This window comes from Orcinus orca, chromosome 14 (assembly GCF_937001465.1).
Source record: "Orcinus orca chromosome 14, mOrcOrc1.1, whole genome shotgun sequence".
Lineage (NCBI taxonomy): Eukaryota > Metazoa > Chordata > Mammalia > Artiodactyla > Delphinidae > Orcinus > Orcinus orca.
In genome coordinates this window covers 45,194,922-45,214,423 of record NC_064572.1, presented here as the reverse complement: position 1 = coordinate 45,214,423, position 19,502 = coordinate 45,194,922, and the positions used below count along the sequence as shown (strand labels likewise).

At 36.6% G+C, this 19,502-nt stretch overlaps 1 protein-coding gene across 5 annotated transcripts in view; it reads right to left on the bottom strand.

Annotated features, from left to right (window-relative positions):
• ZFAND4 (zinc finger AN1-type containing 4) overlaps positions 1 to 19,502 on the bottom strand; it is a 76,167-nt gene that overhangs the window by 7,824 nt on the left and 48,841 nt on the right. For 2 of the 5 annotated variants that reach the window (XR_007471455.1, XM_033412112.2), the window contains exons 6-8: positions 15,532 to 15,679; positions 3,712 to 4,887; positions 3,141 to 3,195 (exon numbers count right to left, since the gene is read on the bottom strand). Coding sequence is in view for 4 of the 5 variants with exons in the window: in XM_033412112.2 (XP_033268003.1) it covers positions 3,141 to 3,195; positions 3,712 to 4,887; positions 15,532 to 15,679 (1,379 nt within the window). In the remaining variant the exon portion in view is untranslated. Of the gene's footprint in view, positions 1 to 3,140; positions 3,196 to 3,711; positions 4,888 to 15,531; positions 15,680 to 19,502 lie in introns of those variants that run through there. The other 3 variants (XM_049697391.1, XM_033412113.2, XM_049697392.1) reach the window with 3 other exon arrangements.

The window sequence follows — 19,502 nt, the reverse complement described above, 5'->3', positions numbered from 1 at the left end:
ATAATGCCACTGCGAACAGTTGCTTTTCAGAACGAGAGTAAAGATATTTGGATTAACTCACTTGTTTGGCATTTCCTAAATATTGGTCTAATTGGTCTAATTAGACCAATATTTAGGAAATATGATCTAATATTTGATCTAACACAATAATCTATAAAAATTCACCCAACAGAATAAGGCAGCAAACAAAGTATTAAATGGTGTTCAAGATGCAAGTTTGGTAATCATCTGCCTAAAAATGATAACTAAAGCTATGAAGATGGATAAGATTTCCAAGGGAGACCCTACAGTGAAAAGCAAAGAGGACCAATGGAGGAACTCGATTAAGTCAATTAAACAAAACTTATGCCAAAACTTTCACAGACTCTTCTAGGTAATTCAGAATGATACAGTTATTAATGAAAGAAAACAGCAGCAAGTTACATAGCTGTAGTTTGGAGAATCATCACTGCAGGTAGCAGTTGATGACCTGACCTAAATGATGACTGACCTAAATGAAATCAATCAAAAGAGTATACACCTGGGGACAAGCAGAGGGCCTGGTAAAACAAGTTAAAAAGAAAACTGAGGCTTAAAAAACCAAAAACAAACAAAACCAAAAATCTACAAAAATGTAATAGCCCAGAATAAAAAAAGAAATAAAAAGGGAGAAAGATAGGAAAAGAAAAAAAAAACTATTTCAAGAAGAAGGCCATAACAATCAAGTAAGATAAGGATACAGAAGTATCCACCGGATTTGAAATTATGTAGATCTTTGGTGACCTCAGCAATGGCAGTTTCAGAGGAGCAGCGAGAAGAGAAGAAAGCACTGTAGGCTGAATTAGAGTTGAGAGAGATGCGACAAATACAACACAAACTTCCAAGAGGCTGAGCTGTGGGTTAGGACTGGACAGACTTAAATAGGTGTCAAAGAAAAATAATTATAACATTAAAAGTAGATACATTATAATAATCAAAACTGTGGCACTGGCATAAAGACAGACATACAGATCAATGGAATACAATTAAGAACCCAGAAATAAACCCTCACATATATAATCAAATGATTTTGACAAGGGTGCCAAGACCAGTTGATGGGGAAAAGGACAGTCTTTTTAACAAATGGTGCCTCGAAAACTGGATATCCACATGGAAAAGAATAACGTTGGGCCCTTACATTACACCATATATAAACATTAATTCAAATGTATGCAAGACCTAATGTAAGGCCTAAAACTATAAAACTCCTGAAATAAAATATATGGGAAAAGCTTCATGTCACTGGATATGGCAACAATTTATTGAACACAACACCAGACACAGGCAACAAAGGAAAAAACAGACAAATTGAACTTCATGAAAATTAAAAACTATTGTGCATCAAGACATTATCAACAAAGTAAAAAGGCAACCTACAGAATGGGATAAAATATTTGTGAATCATATATAAGGAATTAACATCCAATATATAGAGTCACCTAAAACTCAACAACAAAAAACAATCAAATTCAAAAATGGGCAAGTGATTTGAACACATATTTCTCCAAAGAAGATATGCAAATGGTTAAGCACATTAAGAGATACTCAACTTCACTAATCATCAGGGAAATGCAAATCAAAACCACAATAAGATACTACCTCACACCTGTTAGGATGCCCACTATCAAACAAAACAAAACAAAACAGAAAATACCAAGTATTGGTGAGAATGTAGAAAAATTGGAAACCTTGTACACTGCTGGTGGGAATGTGACATGGTACAGCTACTACGGAAAACAGTATGGCAGTTCCTCAAAAAATTAAAAATAGAATTACCATATGAACCAGCAATTCCACTTCTGGGTATATACCCAAAAGAATTGTAATCAGAGTCTCAAAGAGATATTTGTATACTCGTGTCTGTAATAACATTATTCACAACAGGTAAAATGTGGAAGCAACACAAGTCTCCATCCATAGATGCAGAGGTATGCAGAGTGTTGTATATACATACAATGGAATATTATTCAGCTTTAAAAAGTATGGGAATTTTGACACATGCTAAAACATAGATGAACCTTGAGAACACTATGCTAAGTAAGCCAGGCATGAAAAGACAAACACTGAATGATTTCACTTATATGAGGTACTTAGAGTAGTTAAAATTATAGAGACAGAAAATAGAACAGTGGTTGCCAAGGCCTGGGGAGAGGGAGGCATGAGGAGTTAATGTTTAATTGGTACAGAGTTTCTGTTTTTCAAGATGAAAAGAGTTCTGGAGATGTATGGTGGTGTTGGTTGGCCAAAAATGTTAATTACTTAATGTCATTCAATTGTACACTTAAAAATGGTTAAGATATTAAATTTTGTTACGTGGGTTTTATCACAATAAAAAAATTTAAAAATGGATACATTAAGACTTTAGAACCTTGGGCCTTATACCTTTAGAACCTTGGGTAGTGGAAACAAACCCTAGGTAGCTCTTTAAAGATATGAAAGTAACATGGCAACCATAATATATAATGTATTCTTTAGAACTTCGGGGCTACAAAGGTGGTACATCTTTGGTAGAGTTTCCATCTCTAGTCTGGGTATTAAAACACAAAAAATGATGATAGTAATGGCTTCTTAGGAAATTATGGCTGGCCAGTGCACCTTTAAGGTGTTATTGATATAAGTGAGTGCTAAGAATATAGTCATTTCTGCTACTATGCCTTGGAAAGGCCTAGTCAAAGAGACTGTCCCTTTCTTTCATCCAGAAAAAAACAGTTCATCAAATGGAGCTCTTACTACTGTCCTTGATATTGGACCATGACTTTAAGAAACACCTTTCTAGGGTATTTCCTCAAAACCCATCCAGCACCCAGCATGGCTCTAGAGTGGCCAGGGACTGGGAGGGTTGCGAACTACATGTTAATTTTTCATGCAACTTATCTTTTCGCATAGACCGTATCTTTTCCCAGACAACAGAGACCTCAATTTCAATTTTTGTTTGATTCTTCAAATATGTCCTACAGTCAGTTCTCATAATCATTTTCTTAAGTGGAACAAAGTTTAGGGAAAGTTTACTCTGTACATACCACAGAGAATGTTCTCATTTCTCTTTGAAAATTCAAATTCATAGTATGCATAATGCTATGATTATTAGCCTTATATTGTTTTCAAAATTATCTGTTGCTTACCTACTCTTTTCCCTGCTGCTGTATTATTTCCATTCATTCCAATACCACGGGCAGACTACAATTAAAACACAAAACATCTATAGAGGTGAGTTAATGGAAAATAGAAGGGAAGATCACCAAACATGAAATAATTATATTTTATTGTAAAAATGCTGCTGAGCTTTCATTTAAAATTATTTAATCTATTTTTAATTAAATTAACTTGGAACCTGATTGTCCCATCCATCAATATTGTACTTACTCTTTATCTATAAGAAAGTAAAATTCGATGGCTCAAATAAAAGTTCTTATTGAGGAAAAACATTAATAAAAATATTTAGTATTTAAAAATACATGATAAACTGTTTACACAAAGCTACTTTCAAATTACAGTTCTCAATTTAGGACCAAAACATTATTTAAAATTCAACTGTCAAAAAAATTTTCTACAAACTAGATAAACATTTTAAGAGAAAGTTATGAAAAGAATTCAACCTTAGGCCTCTTTATTTAATGTGTAAACAAAAAACAAACTATATGTTGAATCACTACATGGATAACTAGTAGAACATATTGAAAGGCAAATACTTACTAAAAAAAATTCTGTAGGTTCTAACTGGGGAGAACTTTTCCTAAGGCTTTCTTCCTGAAAATGCTGGAGGTTTGTAAACAGCCCAATTCCAGAGGTTCGAAGCCTGCCTGCCCCATGTGTGCTCTGCAAGCTGTCTCTGCTTGCGCTCTGGGCCAGCGAAGCAAGAAAACCTATATTATTTACACAACCAGCAGGCTCTTTGGATGCCTTGTTAGCCATTTCTGTGATATCCCGAGCCTCAACTTTAGAAATAATATCAGATCTTTTCCCAGGTGAATCGACTTTAACAGCTCGAAAGCAAGTAGTCCTAGAGAAAGAAGAATCAGTTATATTTCGAATGTCCAGCGACCGAAGCACATTTTGTGAAGCAGAAGACTGGAGGTTCCCAGACTCAAAACATTTGGACTGTCTCTGTGGTTTCACCAGAGAGTTATGTAGTGACATTGGTGCAGAACAGTGAAGAGGTGATAAGAGTCTATTCTTGTGAGGACTTAATTCACGGTGGTCGAGAACTGCAGTTTCTACTGATTCACCACTCAACACTCTTGCAACATGTTTAAGATGCTGCTCTGTAGCTTTCAACCCTTTATCACCATTAGTGAGTGAGAATTCTGGATTTACCTTCTGTGTGCCTTCTAAGCCACTGCTCTTTTCATCAGCATTTCCTTCGGTAAAGGAAGCAAACGAACCCACTTCAGGTAGAAGCGATTCTTCAGTTACACACTCTTCTGAAGTTGGAAATAAAACAGTGTCATCCTCATTATTAGATGGCAAATTTCCTGAAAAGTTTTTTGTCTGCCTAGGTAGGGATGATCCAAGATGGAGAACAGAATCAGCAAGCTCTTTGTCATTTTCAAACTCCATAGGGGGTATCTGAGGTGGTAGTTTGAAGCCACTATTGGAATGAGACTGTGTGTTACTCTCCCAGTTATTGTCTTCCTTAATAAAATCACTAGCGATAGATGAAATGGATATATCAGCAGGGGGCAGAGCTGGCAAACTTGAAATGGCATTGCTGGCTGAGTCAGGCAGATATGTGTTCCCAGAAGAAGGTAAACAAGACTGCCCAATGTGGGGGAGAACCCTTAACAATCTGTGGCGAGCAGCTGCCGTGGAACTACTGGAAGGTCGAGGAACCACAGGTGGACGAGGTTTTACCTTGACAGGTTTCTTAGGCTAAAAGAAAAGAGGGAATATATAATTCTTTACATGGTCATTTTCTCTGCCCATAACAAAAATTAACGAAGGAAGAAAAGGTTACTTCTGTTAACATACTGGCATTTGGATTACCTCAATCTAAAATGTTTAAAAAGATTAAAATCTGGGGCTTCCCTGGTGGCGCAGTGGTTGAGAGTCTGCCTGCCGATGCAGGGGACACGGGTTCGTGCCCCGGTCCGGGAAGATTCCACATGCCGCGGAGCGGTTAGGCCCATGAGTTGTGGCCGCTGAGCCTGCGCGTCTGGAGCTTGTGCTCTGCAGCGGGAGAGGCCGCAACAGTGAGAGGCCCGCGTACCACAAAAAAAAAAAAGAAGCAGCAGCAGCAGCAGCAGCAGCACGGGTAAACTTCAGTAAAAAGACTGATAGTAAGCATGTAATATATTTAATTAAAGACCTAAAACTAAGAGTGGGGACAAGATTAGAAAAATGATTTGTAAATGTTATACTATCTTAAAAAGCAGAAATAATGCAAATATTAAAAATGGAAGAAGAAAGATGAGAGAAAGTAAAATAAGTTCATTGATTATAACTTAATAAGTAGGAGTCAAAAGATATCTTTTAAAAATAAAAGAGAAGACAATTAAGTATGGAAAAGGCAGAATAAGGACATGATAAAAGATATTACTATAAAGTTAAACAATAGAACAAAAAATAAAAGCCTTCTGAAGTACCAAAAAGCACACACTCACATACCCATACACACACAAAACAGGCCATAAAGAAACTGTAAATATAACAAAATAATAAGACATTAAGGACCAAATATAGGGACGTCCCTGGTGGCTCAGTGGTTAAGAATCTGCCTGCCAATGCAGGGGACACGGGTTCAAGTCCTGGCCCGGGAAGATCCCACATGCCTCAGAGCAGCGAAGCCCGTGAGCCACAACTACTGAGCCTGTGCTCTACAGCCCACGTGCCACAACTACTGAGCCCACGTGCCACAACTACTGAAGCCCACACACCTAGAGCCTGTGCTCCACAACAAGAGAAGCCACCGCAATGAGAAGCCCGCACACCACAATGAGAAGCCCGCGCACCGCAACGAAGAGTAGCACCCACTTGCCACAACTAGAGGAAGCCCACACGCAGTAACGAAGACCCGACACAGCCATAAGTAAATAAATAAATTAATTAATTAATTTTTTAAAAAAAGACCAAATATAAAAGTCATACCAATAAATGTGAATGTGATTAAGTAGTATATTTTTTTTAATTTCAAATTGGTTCACAAAGCAAAAAACAACTCTATGCTATATATAAAACATCTTCCTAAAACAAAGTAAATCAAAAGTTAATAAAAAAAAAGACATGAGAAAGAGTACACAAAGCAAATTAAAACAATAAGATATCAAGGATTATGGGCCTGATATCAGGCAAGGAAAATTCAAGCTGAAGGTCAGAGATGAAACATTTTATAACATCTAGAATTAGCAGTATAATGAAAATACAACAGTTATTAATATTTATGCACTAAATCACACAACCACCTTCTTAAAGCAAAAACTATGGGAGATGAAAAGAAAAATACACAGAAACCCACTAATAATTACAGACTTTCACATATCACTATTCTCATTCTAAGAGAGAGCAAGCTGAAAAAAAAATAAGGAAATAGAGGACGATTTAATAATGTCAAATCTTTCAGACAGATATCAAACTTTTACCCTGATAACAGAGAATGAGCCATTTTCTTAAGTATACACAGGACAGTCATAAAGAGTGATATTAGATCACAAATAATCAAATTCTATTAAGCAGATATGGAAATAACATTCTCTGATTTCTATGCAATAAAAAGAGAAATTTTAAAAAATTAAAAAGCCTCTCTCGCCAGGAGTTTTTCAAACTCAAACTACTCTTGGATAAACTATCAACTAAAAATGCAAAATTTCTTTTAAAAATTAATGAAAATACTACAAATTGACATTAAGTTCTCCCTGATGAGCTGAACTGAAAAGAATATGTCATCTACACAATATCCTGCCAAAAATGTTTGACCTGCATCTAATCATGATGAAGCAATAAGACAAACTCAAACTGAGGATATTCTACAAAATTGGCCTATACCTCAAAAATATCTGACATGAATGTCCAAAAAAGGCTAAGAAATAGTTCTGTATAAAAGCAGACCAAGAAAACATTACAACTAAATACAACAATGCATGATTCTTGATTGGATTCCAGATTGAAAACAGAAAGAAAAATCAAAATAAAACAAAATGCTATCAAATACATTATTGAGACATGGAGAAATGTGAATATGGATGAAGTAATGTGTATCAGTGATAAATTATGTGTGTGATAACTACATTGTGGTTATGCAGGAGAAGGCTCTGTTCTTAGGAGTTATATACTGAATTAAATATTTAGGGGGAAATGTTACTATATCTGCAACTAACTCCCAAATGGATCAGGTAAAAGAACAGGGAAAGAAAACAAATGTGGAAAAATGCTAACTGGTGAATCTAGGTAAAATTTTCATGGTTGTTCACAGGTATAACATTTCTGAAGGACTGAACATTTTTCAAAGTAAAAAAGGTAAAATAAGTGTTCAGACAAAATCTAAGAGACTTAATTGCCAGGAGACCTAAATTAAAAGAAATGCTAGGGCTTCCCTGGTGGCGCAGTGGTTGAGAATCTGCCTGCTAATGCAGGGGACATGGGTTCGAGCCCTGGTCTGGGAAGATCCCACATGCCGCGGAGCAACTAGGCCCGTGAGCCACAACTACTGAGCCTGCGCATCTGGAGCCTGTGCTCCGCAACAAGAGAGGCCGCGACAGTGAGAGGTCCGTGCACCGCGATGAAGAGTGGCCCCCGCTCGCCACAACTAGAGAAAGCCCTCGCACAGAAATGAAGACCCAACACAGCCAAAAACAAACAAACAAACAAACAAATAAATAAGCCAAGCATTTAAAAAAAAAAAAAAAAGAAATACTAAAAGATTCAGATGGGAGGTAAATAATCTTTAAAGGAAGCAAGTAATTGCAGGAAAGAATAAAGAGCAACAGAAAAGGTAAATATATGGGTAAATATAAATAATATTAGCAATATAAAACAATTTGAGGGGCTCAAAATATATGTGAAATTAAAATGCATGACAATGACACAAAAGGTGTTTGGATGTATAAATGGAGTTAGTGTTCTAAGATTCTGGCATTAAAAGCGAAGTGGTAAAAATCATTTTTATTAGACTATAAGTAGTCAAGAATGTACAAATAATCTTTAGAGTAATCACTTGACAAAGCTAGTATAATAGTAAATTGCTAACAAAGTAGTAGAGGATAAAAACTGAATAACAGGGCTTCCCTGATGGCGCAGTGGTTGAGAGTCCGCCTGCCAATGCAGGGGACACGGGTTCGTGCCCCAGTCCAGGAAGATTCCACATGCCGCGGAGCGGCTGGGCCCGTGAGCCATGGCCGCTGAGCCTGCTCATCCAGAGCCTGTGCTCCGCAACGGGAGAGGCCACAACAGTGAGAGGCCCGCGTACCGCAAAAAAAAAAAAAAAAACAACTGAATAACAAAAAATAGACTAATCTAAAAAAAGGACAAAAAAGGAGAGAAAAAGAAACATAAAACAGGTGGTTAAATAGAAAATAGTAAGATGATAAAAATCCACATGTATCGGTAATTATACTAAATGTAATAGATGAAAATCTTAAGCTTGTCAGTTTAGATTAAAAAATAATAAAACTAACCATGTACTGACTACAAGAGACAATTCTTAAATATAGGAACATAGAGTGAAAGTAACAGAGTGGAAATATAATAGAAACATAAACCAAAATAAAGCTAGCTCAGCTATACTAATAACAAAGTAGCTTATACTAATAAGACAAGTGCATTACAAGGCATAAATAAAAACGTTTTTATAATGATAATAAATAATAATTTTTATAATAATATAAACTACAAGAAAGATATCACAATTCCTTGGATATCATAAAATCTGTACTAGATCATTTGATCTAGTTTGACAGAGTTTCAAAATACATAAAGCAAAAATAAACTTCTTAAAAGGAGAAACACACAAATCCACTACCAGAAAGGGAGATATTTAATACACTTTTCTGAATAACTGATGGAAAACAGACACACACAAAAATTAGAAAACCAGAACAACACAAATAACTTATCTAATTGATATATACAGAACACTATATATATGGACAGATTACACAGTCTTTCCAAGTGTGTAAGTGGCATTTATTAATATGCTTAGTCACAAGTCAAACCTCAACTAATTTCAAAGGCTTGAAATCATTTAGAGTATGTTCCCTGACCACAGTGATATTAAACTACAAATCAGTAATAAAAAGGTACATAATGGGACTTCCTTGGTGGCGCAGTGGTTAAGAATCTGCCTGCCAATGCCGGGGACACAGGTTCAAGCCCTGGTCTGGGAAGATCCCACATGCCGCGGAACAACTAAGCCCATGCGCCCCAACTACTGAGCCTGTGCTCTAGAGCCCGAGAGCTATAACTACCGAGCCTACGTGCCACAACTACTGAAGCCCTCAAGTCTAGAGCCCGTGCTCTGCAACAAGAGAAGCCACCGCAATAAGAAGACCGCGTGGTGCAGCGAAGAGTAACCCCCGCTCGCCGCAACTAGAGAAAGCCTGCAGGCAGCAATGAAGACCGAACACAGCCAAAAATAAATAAATAAAGAAATTTATATCTTAAAAAAAGGTACCTAATATTCCACGTTTGTAAACTAGAGGTTTGCTTCTAAGTAAGCCATGAGTCACACTGATATAAAGATTTGATGTAATCCCTGTGAAAATCCCAATAGCATTTTTGAAGAAATAGAATAATCCATCCTAAAATTCGTAAGTGATCTCAAGGGACCCCAAATACTCAAAATAATATTGACACATAAGAACAAAGTTGCAGGTCTCACACTTCCTGATTTCAAAACTTACTGCAAAGCTAAAACTTATTGCAAAGCTTATTACAAAGCTGTTGGTGTGGTACTGTCTTTATGTCAGTACCACACTAATCAAAATAGTGTGGTACTGACATAAAGACAAACATATTGACCAATGGACTACAACAGAGAGCCCAGAAATAAACCCTCACATATATGGTCAAATGACTTTCAACAAGATGCCAAGACTACTCAATGGGGAATGAACAATTTCTTCAACAAATGGAGTTGGGAAAATTGGATATCTTCATACAAAAGAACGAAGTTGGACCCTTACCTTGCACCATAGACAAAAATTAACTTAAAAATGTATCAAAGACCTAAAACTATAAAATTCTTAGACGAAAACAGGAGGAAAAGCTTCATGACATTGGATTTGGCAATGGTTTCTTGGATATGACATCAAAAGCAGGGGGAACAAAAGAGAAAACAGATAAACTGGACTACGTCAAAATTTAAAGCTTCTGTGTATCAAAGGATACTACCATCAGAGTAAAAAGGCAACACACAGAATAAGAGAAAATATTTGAAAATCATATATATCATAAAGGGCTAATATCCAGAATATATAAAGAATTCTTAAACCTCAACAACAAAAACAATAACCTGATTCAAAAATGAGTAAAGCACTTGAATGGATATTTCTCCAAAGAAGATATACAAATGGCCAACTAGAACATGAAAAGATGCTCAACATCATTAATTATTAGGAAACTGTAAATCAAAAGTACAACTATGACCTCATGTCCATTAGGATGACTATTATTAAAAAAAAAAAACAGGGGCTTCCCTGGTGGCACAGTGGTTGAGAGTCCGCCTGCCAATGCAGGGGACACGGGTTCGTGCCCCAGTCTGGGAAGATCCCACATGCCGCGGAGCGGCTGGGCCCGTGAGCCATGGCCGCTGAGCCTGCGCGTCCGGAGCCTGTGCTCCGCAACGGGAGAGGCCACAACGGTGAGAGGCCCGCGTACCGCAAAAAAAACAACCAAAAAATACAAGTATTGGTGAGGATATAAAGAAATTGGAAGCTATGGAAAACAGTATGGCAGTTCCCCCGAAAATTAAAAATAGAATTACCATATGATCTTAAAATTCTGGGTAAATTTCCGAAAGAATTTAAAGTGGGGTCTCAAAGAGATATTTGCATACCCTTGTTCATAACAGCATTATTCACAATAGCTAAAAGGTGTAAGCAACACATGTCTCCATTGACAGATGCACGGTTAAGTAAAATGTTGTATATACATATTTACTCAACCTTAAAAAGTATTGAAATTGTGACATAAGCTACAACATGGATGAACCTTGAGGACATTGCTAAGTGAAATAAGTCACAAAAAGACAAATACTGTAGGATTTCACTCATATGAGGTTCAAGAAAGTCAAATTCATAGAAAACAGAGAGTAGAATTGTGGTTGCCAGGGGCCGGGGGAGTAGAGAAATAGGGAATTGTTTAATGAGTATAGAGTTTCCATTTGCAAGATGAAAAAGTCTGGAGATTGGTTGCTCAACAGTGTGAATATACTTAACACTACTGAACTGTATGTACACTTAAAAATTATTAAGATGGTAAATTTTGTTATATTTATTTTACTATAATTAAAAATTTAGTAATGTTAATTATAGAATCTAGGTGGTGGATAAACAGGTGTTCACTGTAAAATTCTTTCAACCTTGCTGTATGTTGGAAAAGAAAGGAAAATTAAAGACCAATTTCTCTGATGAACAAAAATCCTAAATAAAATATTAGGAAATTTAATTAAAGACATAAAAAGTAAAATTCACCACAACCAAAAATGGTTCATTCTAAGACTGATTTCATATTTAAAAAAAATAAATTCACCACATTATTAGAATAATTTTATTCAGTGTAAAATACTTTTTAATTTCCCTTTGGATTTCTTCTTCGACCCATCAGTTACTTAGAATTGTGTTATTTCCAAAATATTAGATTTTCCAGATATCTTTGTTGACTCCTAATTTTATCCATTGTAGTAAGAGAGCATTTTTTTCCACACACACACACACACACACACACACACACACACACACACACTGTATTTTATTTTTACAAGAGATAAATAAACTGACACCAAGCATTGTAAATGGATGACCACAACAAAAGCAACAATGATTGCAATTACCAAACACGAAACACACTCATACTATGAAGAGAGCATTTTTTGTATGATTTGAGTCTTTTAAAACTTATTGGGACTTGATTGATAGCATACGATACACTTTATCTTAGTAAATGCTCTGGGTGCACTTAAAAAGAATGTGTATTCTGCTGTTGTTAGGTGGAGCTTTCTTTAAACGTCAATAGGGACAAATAGGTTTACAGTTGTTCAAGTCTTCTTATATCCTTTCTGATTTTCTATCTTTCCTATCAATTTTTGACAATGCGAGTTATATTAGAAATCTAATATAACTATGAATTTATCTATTTCTCTTTGTAGCTTTTTTTTTTTTTTTTTTTTTTTTTGCGGTACGCGGGCCTCTCACTGTTTGGGCCTCTCCCGTTGCGGAGCACAGGCTCCGGAAGCGCAGGCTCAGCGGCCATGGCTCACGGGCCCAGCCGCTCCGCGGCATGTGGGATCTTCCTGGACTGGGGCACGAACCCGTGTTCCCTGAATCGGCAGGCGGACTCTCAACCACTGCGCCCCCAGGGAAGCCCCTCTTTGTAGCTTTTGCTTCATGCATTTTGATGTTCTGTTATTAGGTACATAAACATTTAAGATTGTGGGGAAAGGATTTTATTTTTAATAGAGTTAGGTCAACTGTACTCCATCTGGAAAAAACTTGTCTTCATCCTACTTTACATTATACATGTTTTTTAAAGTTGTGAGGTTTTTTTTTTTCAGATGGATTGTAAATCTAAATGAGAAAGAAAAATCATACGGCTTTTGGATAAAAAACACAGGAGCGTGTCTTCAAAACCGTGTGGTAGGAAAAAACTTCATTAAAAGTTTATAAAAACTAGTAATCATAAAAGGAATACTATTAAGTTAAAATACATTAAAATAAAGAATATTTATTCATTAAAAAAATAAGAAAGTGAAATAGCAGCTGCTAGAATATCTATAAATCATGTATCTGTCAAAGAACTTGTATCCATAGTATATAAAAATTCCTTCAAATCAGTAAGCAAAAGGCAGACAACCCAATTTAAAAAATGAGCAAAATATTTGAACAAGCACTAGACAAAGTCAGTATCTTAAAAAAAAAAACGGATGTATTTAGACAGTGTGATTCACATGATATAAAGACTGTTGGTACAAAAGTCAATATCTTAATGGCGAATAAGCATATGAAAAGCTTAACATTATTCTCCATCAGAGAAATGTAAATTAAAACCACTACACATCCACCAGAATCGATAAAATAAAAAAGACGCACAATGTCAAGTGTTGGTGAGGATGTGACACAAACGGGAACTCTCCTGTTTTTGATGCGAGTGTAAACTGGTTCAGACACTTCACAAAACTGTTTAGCAAAACAATTAAAGCTACACATATACCTACCCTATGACTCTACAAGTCTATTCCTAGCTATATGCCCCAAAGAAAAGAGTGCATGGGTCCACCAAAGTCATGTATAAGAATGTTCAAAGCAGCTTTGTTGATGAAAGCCAAAAACTAGAAACAACCTAAATGTCAAAAGAAGAAGGAAGAAAGGAAGTACAGGCATACCTCATTTTATTGCACTTTGCAGATAACCGCATTTTTTTACAAATTGAAAGTTTGTTGCAACCCTGTGTTGAGCAAGTCTATATTGATGCCATTTTTCCAACAGCATTTGCTCACTTTGGGTCTCTGGGTCACATGCTGGTAATTCTTGCAATACTTCAGACTTTTTCATTATTATTTTATTTGTATGGTGATCCGTGATCAGTGATCTTTGATGTTACTACTACAACTCATGGAAGGCTCAGATTATGGTTAACATTTTTTAGCAATAAAGCATTTTTAATTAAGGTATGCATATTGTTTTTTAGACATAATGCTATTACACACTTAATGGACTACAGTATAGTGTAAACATAAATTTTATATGCACTGGGAAACCAAAAAAATTCGTGTGACTCACTTTATTGTGATATTCGCTTTACTGTGGTGGTCTGGAACTGAATCTGCAATATCTCCGAGGTATGCCTGTATAGTCATACAATGGATTAGTACACAGCAGTAAAAGAGAATGAAATGATACATGCAACAACATGGATGAACTGCAAAAGTATTATGCTGAGCAAAAGAAACCAGACCAAAAAAAGGTATATTATATATGATATAATTTATACAAAGCTCAAGAACAGTAAAAACTAATTCATGGTGACACATGTAAGAATAGTAGTTATTTCTGGGAGTAGGAAAAGGCAGGTATTGATGGGAAAGGTTATAAGGAAATCTGGAGAGAAATTTTAATTTTGAGTTATACCTATTTTAATTTGAGTTACACCTACATGACTGTATAGAAATGTAAAAATTCATCAAGCTCTATTAAAGACTTGTGAATTTTATTTTATGTACATATTACATTTCAATAAAGAAAAAGTTATTAATGGAGTGAAAAGCAAAATAATAGAGTGGTGATACATATATATGACAAAAAACATATCCAGAATATTAAAGATCTCCAAAAAAGTCAATAAGCAAAACACATACAGCCCAATTTTAAAAATGGGCCAAAGATCTGAACAGGCATTTTACAAAAAAGGATATCCAAATACCCAATAAATACATGAAAGGTGCTCAACTTCATTGATCAGAGAAATGCAAATTAAAGCCATAATGTAGGGCTTCCCTGGTGGCGCAGTGGTTAAGAATCTGCCTGCCAACGCAGGGGACACGGGTTGGAGCCCTGGTCCAGGAAGATCCCACATGCCGCAGAGCAACTAAGCCCGTGCGCCACAACTACTGAGCCTGTGCTCTAGAGCCCACGAGCCACAACTACTGAGCCTGCATGTCACAACTACTGAAGCCTGCATGCCTAGAGCCCGTGCTCCGCAGCAAGAGAAGCCACGCAACAAGAAGCCCGCACACCTCAATGACGAGTAGCCCCCGCTCGCCACAACTAGAGAAAGCCCGCGTGCAACAACGAAGACCCAAACCCAACGCAGCCAAAAATAAATAAATTTATTTATTTATTTATTAAGAAAAAAAAACATAATGTAATGCCACTACACACCAACCAGAACGACAAAAATGAAAAAGAAGGACCATATCAAATACTGGTAAGAATGCATGAAAACTGCAACTCTCATTCACTATTGGACAGAATTCATTCAATTACTTTGGAAAACTGACAGTATCTAGTAAAGCTAAACATTCCTTATTAACATCCAGGTAGTGGAGATATCCATAATAAGTAAATATTAACAGCATTTTAAAAAGTAACTATTGCAAAATTAAGGTTAGGCTATCTTTTATTATCTTTCTTAGCTCTAGAACTATGAAATTTTTTTAAATCATGAATTATTTTGAGTGCAGTATTATCACATTAAATACATTGCTGGCCTAAAAAAATCAATTCACTACATTTAATATCTCAATAAATAACTGAGGCCAGAAACTTGAAATGAATAATAGTTTATAAATCTTTTTTCCACAATTACCAACAGACTCAATGCTGTGAGCCCTGCAAGGATATACTAGAGAAAGACCTGGCCAAGCTTCACCTTTTTGCTGAGATTCATGTTCTCCATCTTAGCCTTCAGCAGTTTCATCTTATTCATAGTTATTGAATTTTCAATTATCTGTTGCCCAGAAGGAGAAGGCTCAATTTCCTCATCTTCATCAGTATGCAAATTATACACAGAACCACCACTGCAAAGAAAATAATAATTACTATTGAAATGTACCGTATACCTGCCCAATGACTAAAAATATTTTAAATGCAGTATAAACTATAGATGTTGCTAATGATAAAACGATAAATCCATCTTGTCAATGTAAATTCAAGGCAAATGTATTTCAAAAATATATTTCTTATGAGAAAAAAAGTAAATGGGATAAATATCATGATCTAGCATTACTGAAAATCTAGTACAGCTGAGCTTTTCTGAAGTCAGTATACCATAAGTGAAGATCTTTTATGTTTGGAAATGTAACCAGACAGAATAGCACAGATTTTAAAATGAAAAAAGACACCTTGGTCAAGTCATGACACAAATTATTAAACATGTAAAACATTCCAATTACTGATCAATCACAGTAACATTTATTCATAACTTAACATTTATTATTTGGAGCCCCTTCTCTTTGACTACATAATGCCACAATATAATGCCATAATATAATGGCACTATCATACTATCCTCATATTTATTCTTATACGTCTATCTTTCCCCCTTATTCCCCCATATGTAAGCAAGTTGAAAGCAGATATTAATATTAGGCCTGGGACTTCCCTGATGGCTCAGTGGTTAAGAATCCGCCTGCCAATGCAGGGGACACAGGTTCGATCCCTGATCTGGGAAGATCCCACATGCTGCGGAGCAACTAAGCCTGTGCACCACAACTACTGAGGCTGCGTGCCACAACTACTGAAGCCCATGCTCCTAGAGCCCGTGCTCCACAACAAGATAAGCCACCGCAATGAGAAGCCTGTGCACCGCAGTGAAGAGTAGCCCCTGCTCACCACAACTAGAGAAAGCCCGCAGGCAGCAGTGAAGACCTAACACAGCCAAAATTAAATTTAAAAAATATATATTAGGCTGTGTTCATCTTCCTAGTCTTAGCACCTGGCACAATGCTTGGCACACATTTAACAAACGTTTGCTGAACTGAACACAAACATAATTAAAATTTCATTCAGCTTTTTCAGTAATGGGAAAATTAAAATCGTACACAACCTCAGCATATTTGAAGAATGACTGAAATTTTCAATTGAGCATAAGAAACATGTGCACTGGTCACCGTGCCCAATTTACTGTATCTATGCTAAAGTAGTATGAGAATTAGTAAGATTTCCTGTTCTATATGGTTGTAAGAAATGGAAACAATTTAAGATAACCTTAATAGGGCATATTTCATAACACTTCTGAAGGACATACTACCACCACACAAAGGTAAAGTAGAGAGTGGATAGCCCCATTCCTAAACTTTACATGGTGAAACTGGTGACATTCTGAAATCATGGGTTAATTACATTGCACAGCAGCCACAGGTATCAGGAGGAAGAATGGCGGAAATTGGTCTCCATAGCCAATTCAGTCCCTAGTGTTTGACTCGTGACTATCATTTCGATCTATTATAGATTCCCAGTATAATATGAAAATTGACACAATGGACACAACACTAAATTGACACTGCTACCATTTACTGAATGCCTACTCTGCCAGGCACTTTCCGCATATTATTTCTAATCCTCACAAAAACTACATAAGATGATATTATATCCCATTTTATAAATGAAGAACCTGCAGTTGGGAGAGGTTAAATGATTTTGTTCAAGACCAGAGAGCTAGTAAATGGTGCACCTAAGATTCAAATCCTCTGTCTGGTTCCAAAATCTATTCTTTATACTACTTCCTGTTGCTTCCCCAGGCACCAAACAGTAGACCTTACTGAGTCATACTTATGTATCCAAATTAATTAACAGAATTTATAGTATGTGAAGGCTCTCATCTTGAACTTAACTATACCTGAAAAGGAAGGTTGAGGTGAAGATTTTTGCCAGTTCACCCTTGGAGTTGGAAGGAATGACTCAAGTATATTCTATTCTTGGTCACCTTATAATACTTTAACTTCAACTACTTCTCTGTTATGTCCCGTGGAATTTTAAATTTATCCATATTGAATACTAAAAGAGGTTTCTGACTTAACCTTCCTGTCATAAAAAACTGGTCCTTTACTATTTTCCCATAGAGACCTGTGTGTGTGTGTGTGTGTGTGTGTGTGTGTGTGTGTGTGTGTGTGTGTGTGTGTGTGTGTATTTGTACGTTAAAAAGTACAATCATGATAAATATTTCATGGGCTGCATTTTAGAGGATAAAAAAACATTTTTAAATTCACCTAATTTGGGGACTTCCCTGGTGGCACAGTGGTTAAGACTCTGCGCTCCCAATGCAGGGGGCCCAGGTTCAATCCCTGGTCAGGGAACTAAATCCCACATGCATGCCACAACTAAGAGTTCCCATGCCGCAACTAAGACTCAGTGCAACCAAATAAATAAATAAATAAACATTAAAAATATATATGTTTAAAAAAAATTCACCTAATTTTTTCAAAATACCACATTATTCTGTTTCCTCTCACAAAGCATAGATTCATGGGATCAGTTAGAAGCCAATCCCATTTTTTTTCTAAATGGAAAAATGTAACTAGACCAGGATAACACAGTAATTTATAAACTTAATCCAAGAATACCTTTCTTTATTTTTAAATATTCTAAATATTTTCTTGAATGCTATATTTAACTTCTCCTAAATCTTTTAACCTAATAATAGGATTAAAGAATAAGAGGTGTGGGGCTTCCCTGGTGGCGCAGTGGTTGAGAGTCCACCTGCCGATGCAGGGGACACGGGTTTGTGCCCCGGTCCGGGAAGATCCCACATACCGCGAAGTGGCTAGGCCCGTGAGCCACGGCCACTGAGCCTGCGTGTCCAGAGCCTGTGCTCCACAATGGGAGAGGCCACACAGTGAGAGGCCCGAGTACCGCAAAAAAAAAAAAAAAAAGAATAAGAGATGGGCAAATGTAATATTTATTCCAACAAGAATATTATTCACCCTGAAGCCAACTCCTTATGTGACTTTCACAGATTAAGTTACCATTTAATTAAGTGTTGCAATGCTTCTTTTTATTTCTTCCCACTTAAAAAAGCAGTAAGGTAGCACAATTAACTAAAAAGATTTGAGACTAAAAATGATGACTGATACTAGATTTTGTATCAGAATCAATCAAATAATTCTGTTTTTTCTTAGAGCAAGAGTCAGCAAACTATGACCAAGGTCAAATTCAGTCCATCACTTTTTTTTCTTAATAAATTTATTTATTTTATTTATTTATTTTTGGCTGAGTAGGGTCTTTGTTGCTGTGCACAGGCTTTCTCTAGTTGTAGCGAGCGGGGGCTACTCTTCGTTGTGGTGCGCAGGCTTCTCATTGTGGTGGCTTCTCTTGTTGCAGAGCACGGGCTCTGGGCATGCACGCTTCAGTAGTTGTGGCTCACGGGCTCAGTAGTTGTGGCTCGTGGGCTCTAGAGCGCAGGCTCAGTAGTTGTGGCGCATGGGCTTAGTTGCTCCACAGCATGTGGAAATCTTCCCGGACCAGGGCTCAAACCCGTGTCCCCTGCATTGGCAGGCGGGTTCTTAACCACTGTGCCACCAGGGAAGCCCCCACCACTTATTTTTGATTGGCCCACAAGCTAAGAATGGTTTTTAGATAGTTGAAAAAATCAAAATAATAATATTTCATAATGTGAAAATTATGTGAAATTCACATTTGTGTCCAATAAAGTTTTGCTGGAACACAGCCACACTCACTTGATCATATATTGCATGCACTGCATACTGCTCTTACACTACAATGGCAGAGTTGAATAGATGCATAAGAAATTGTATGTGGCTCTCTCATTGCTTCGTACTGTGGTTTAGCACACTGTAAATCACAGTGGCACAGTCATAATCAACAACACTTCGATTACCATGT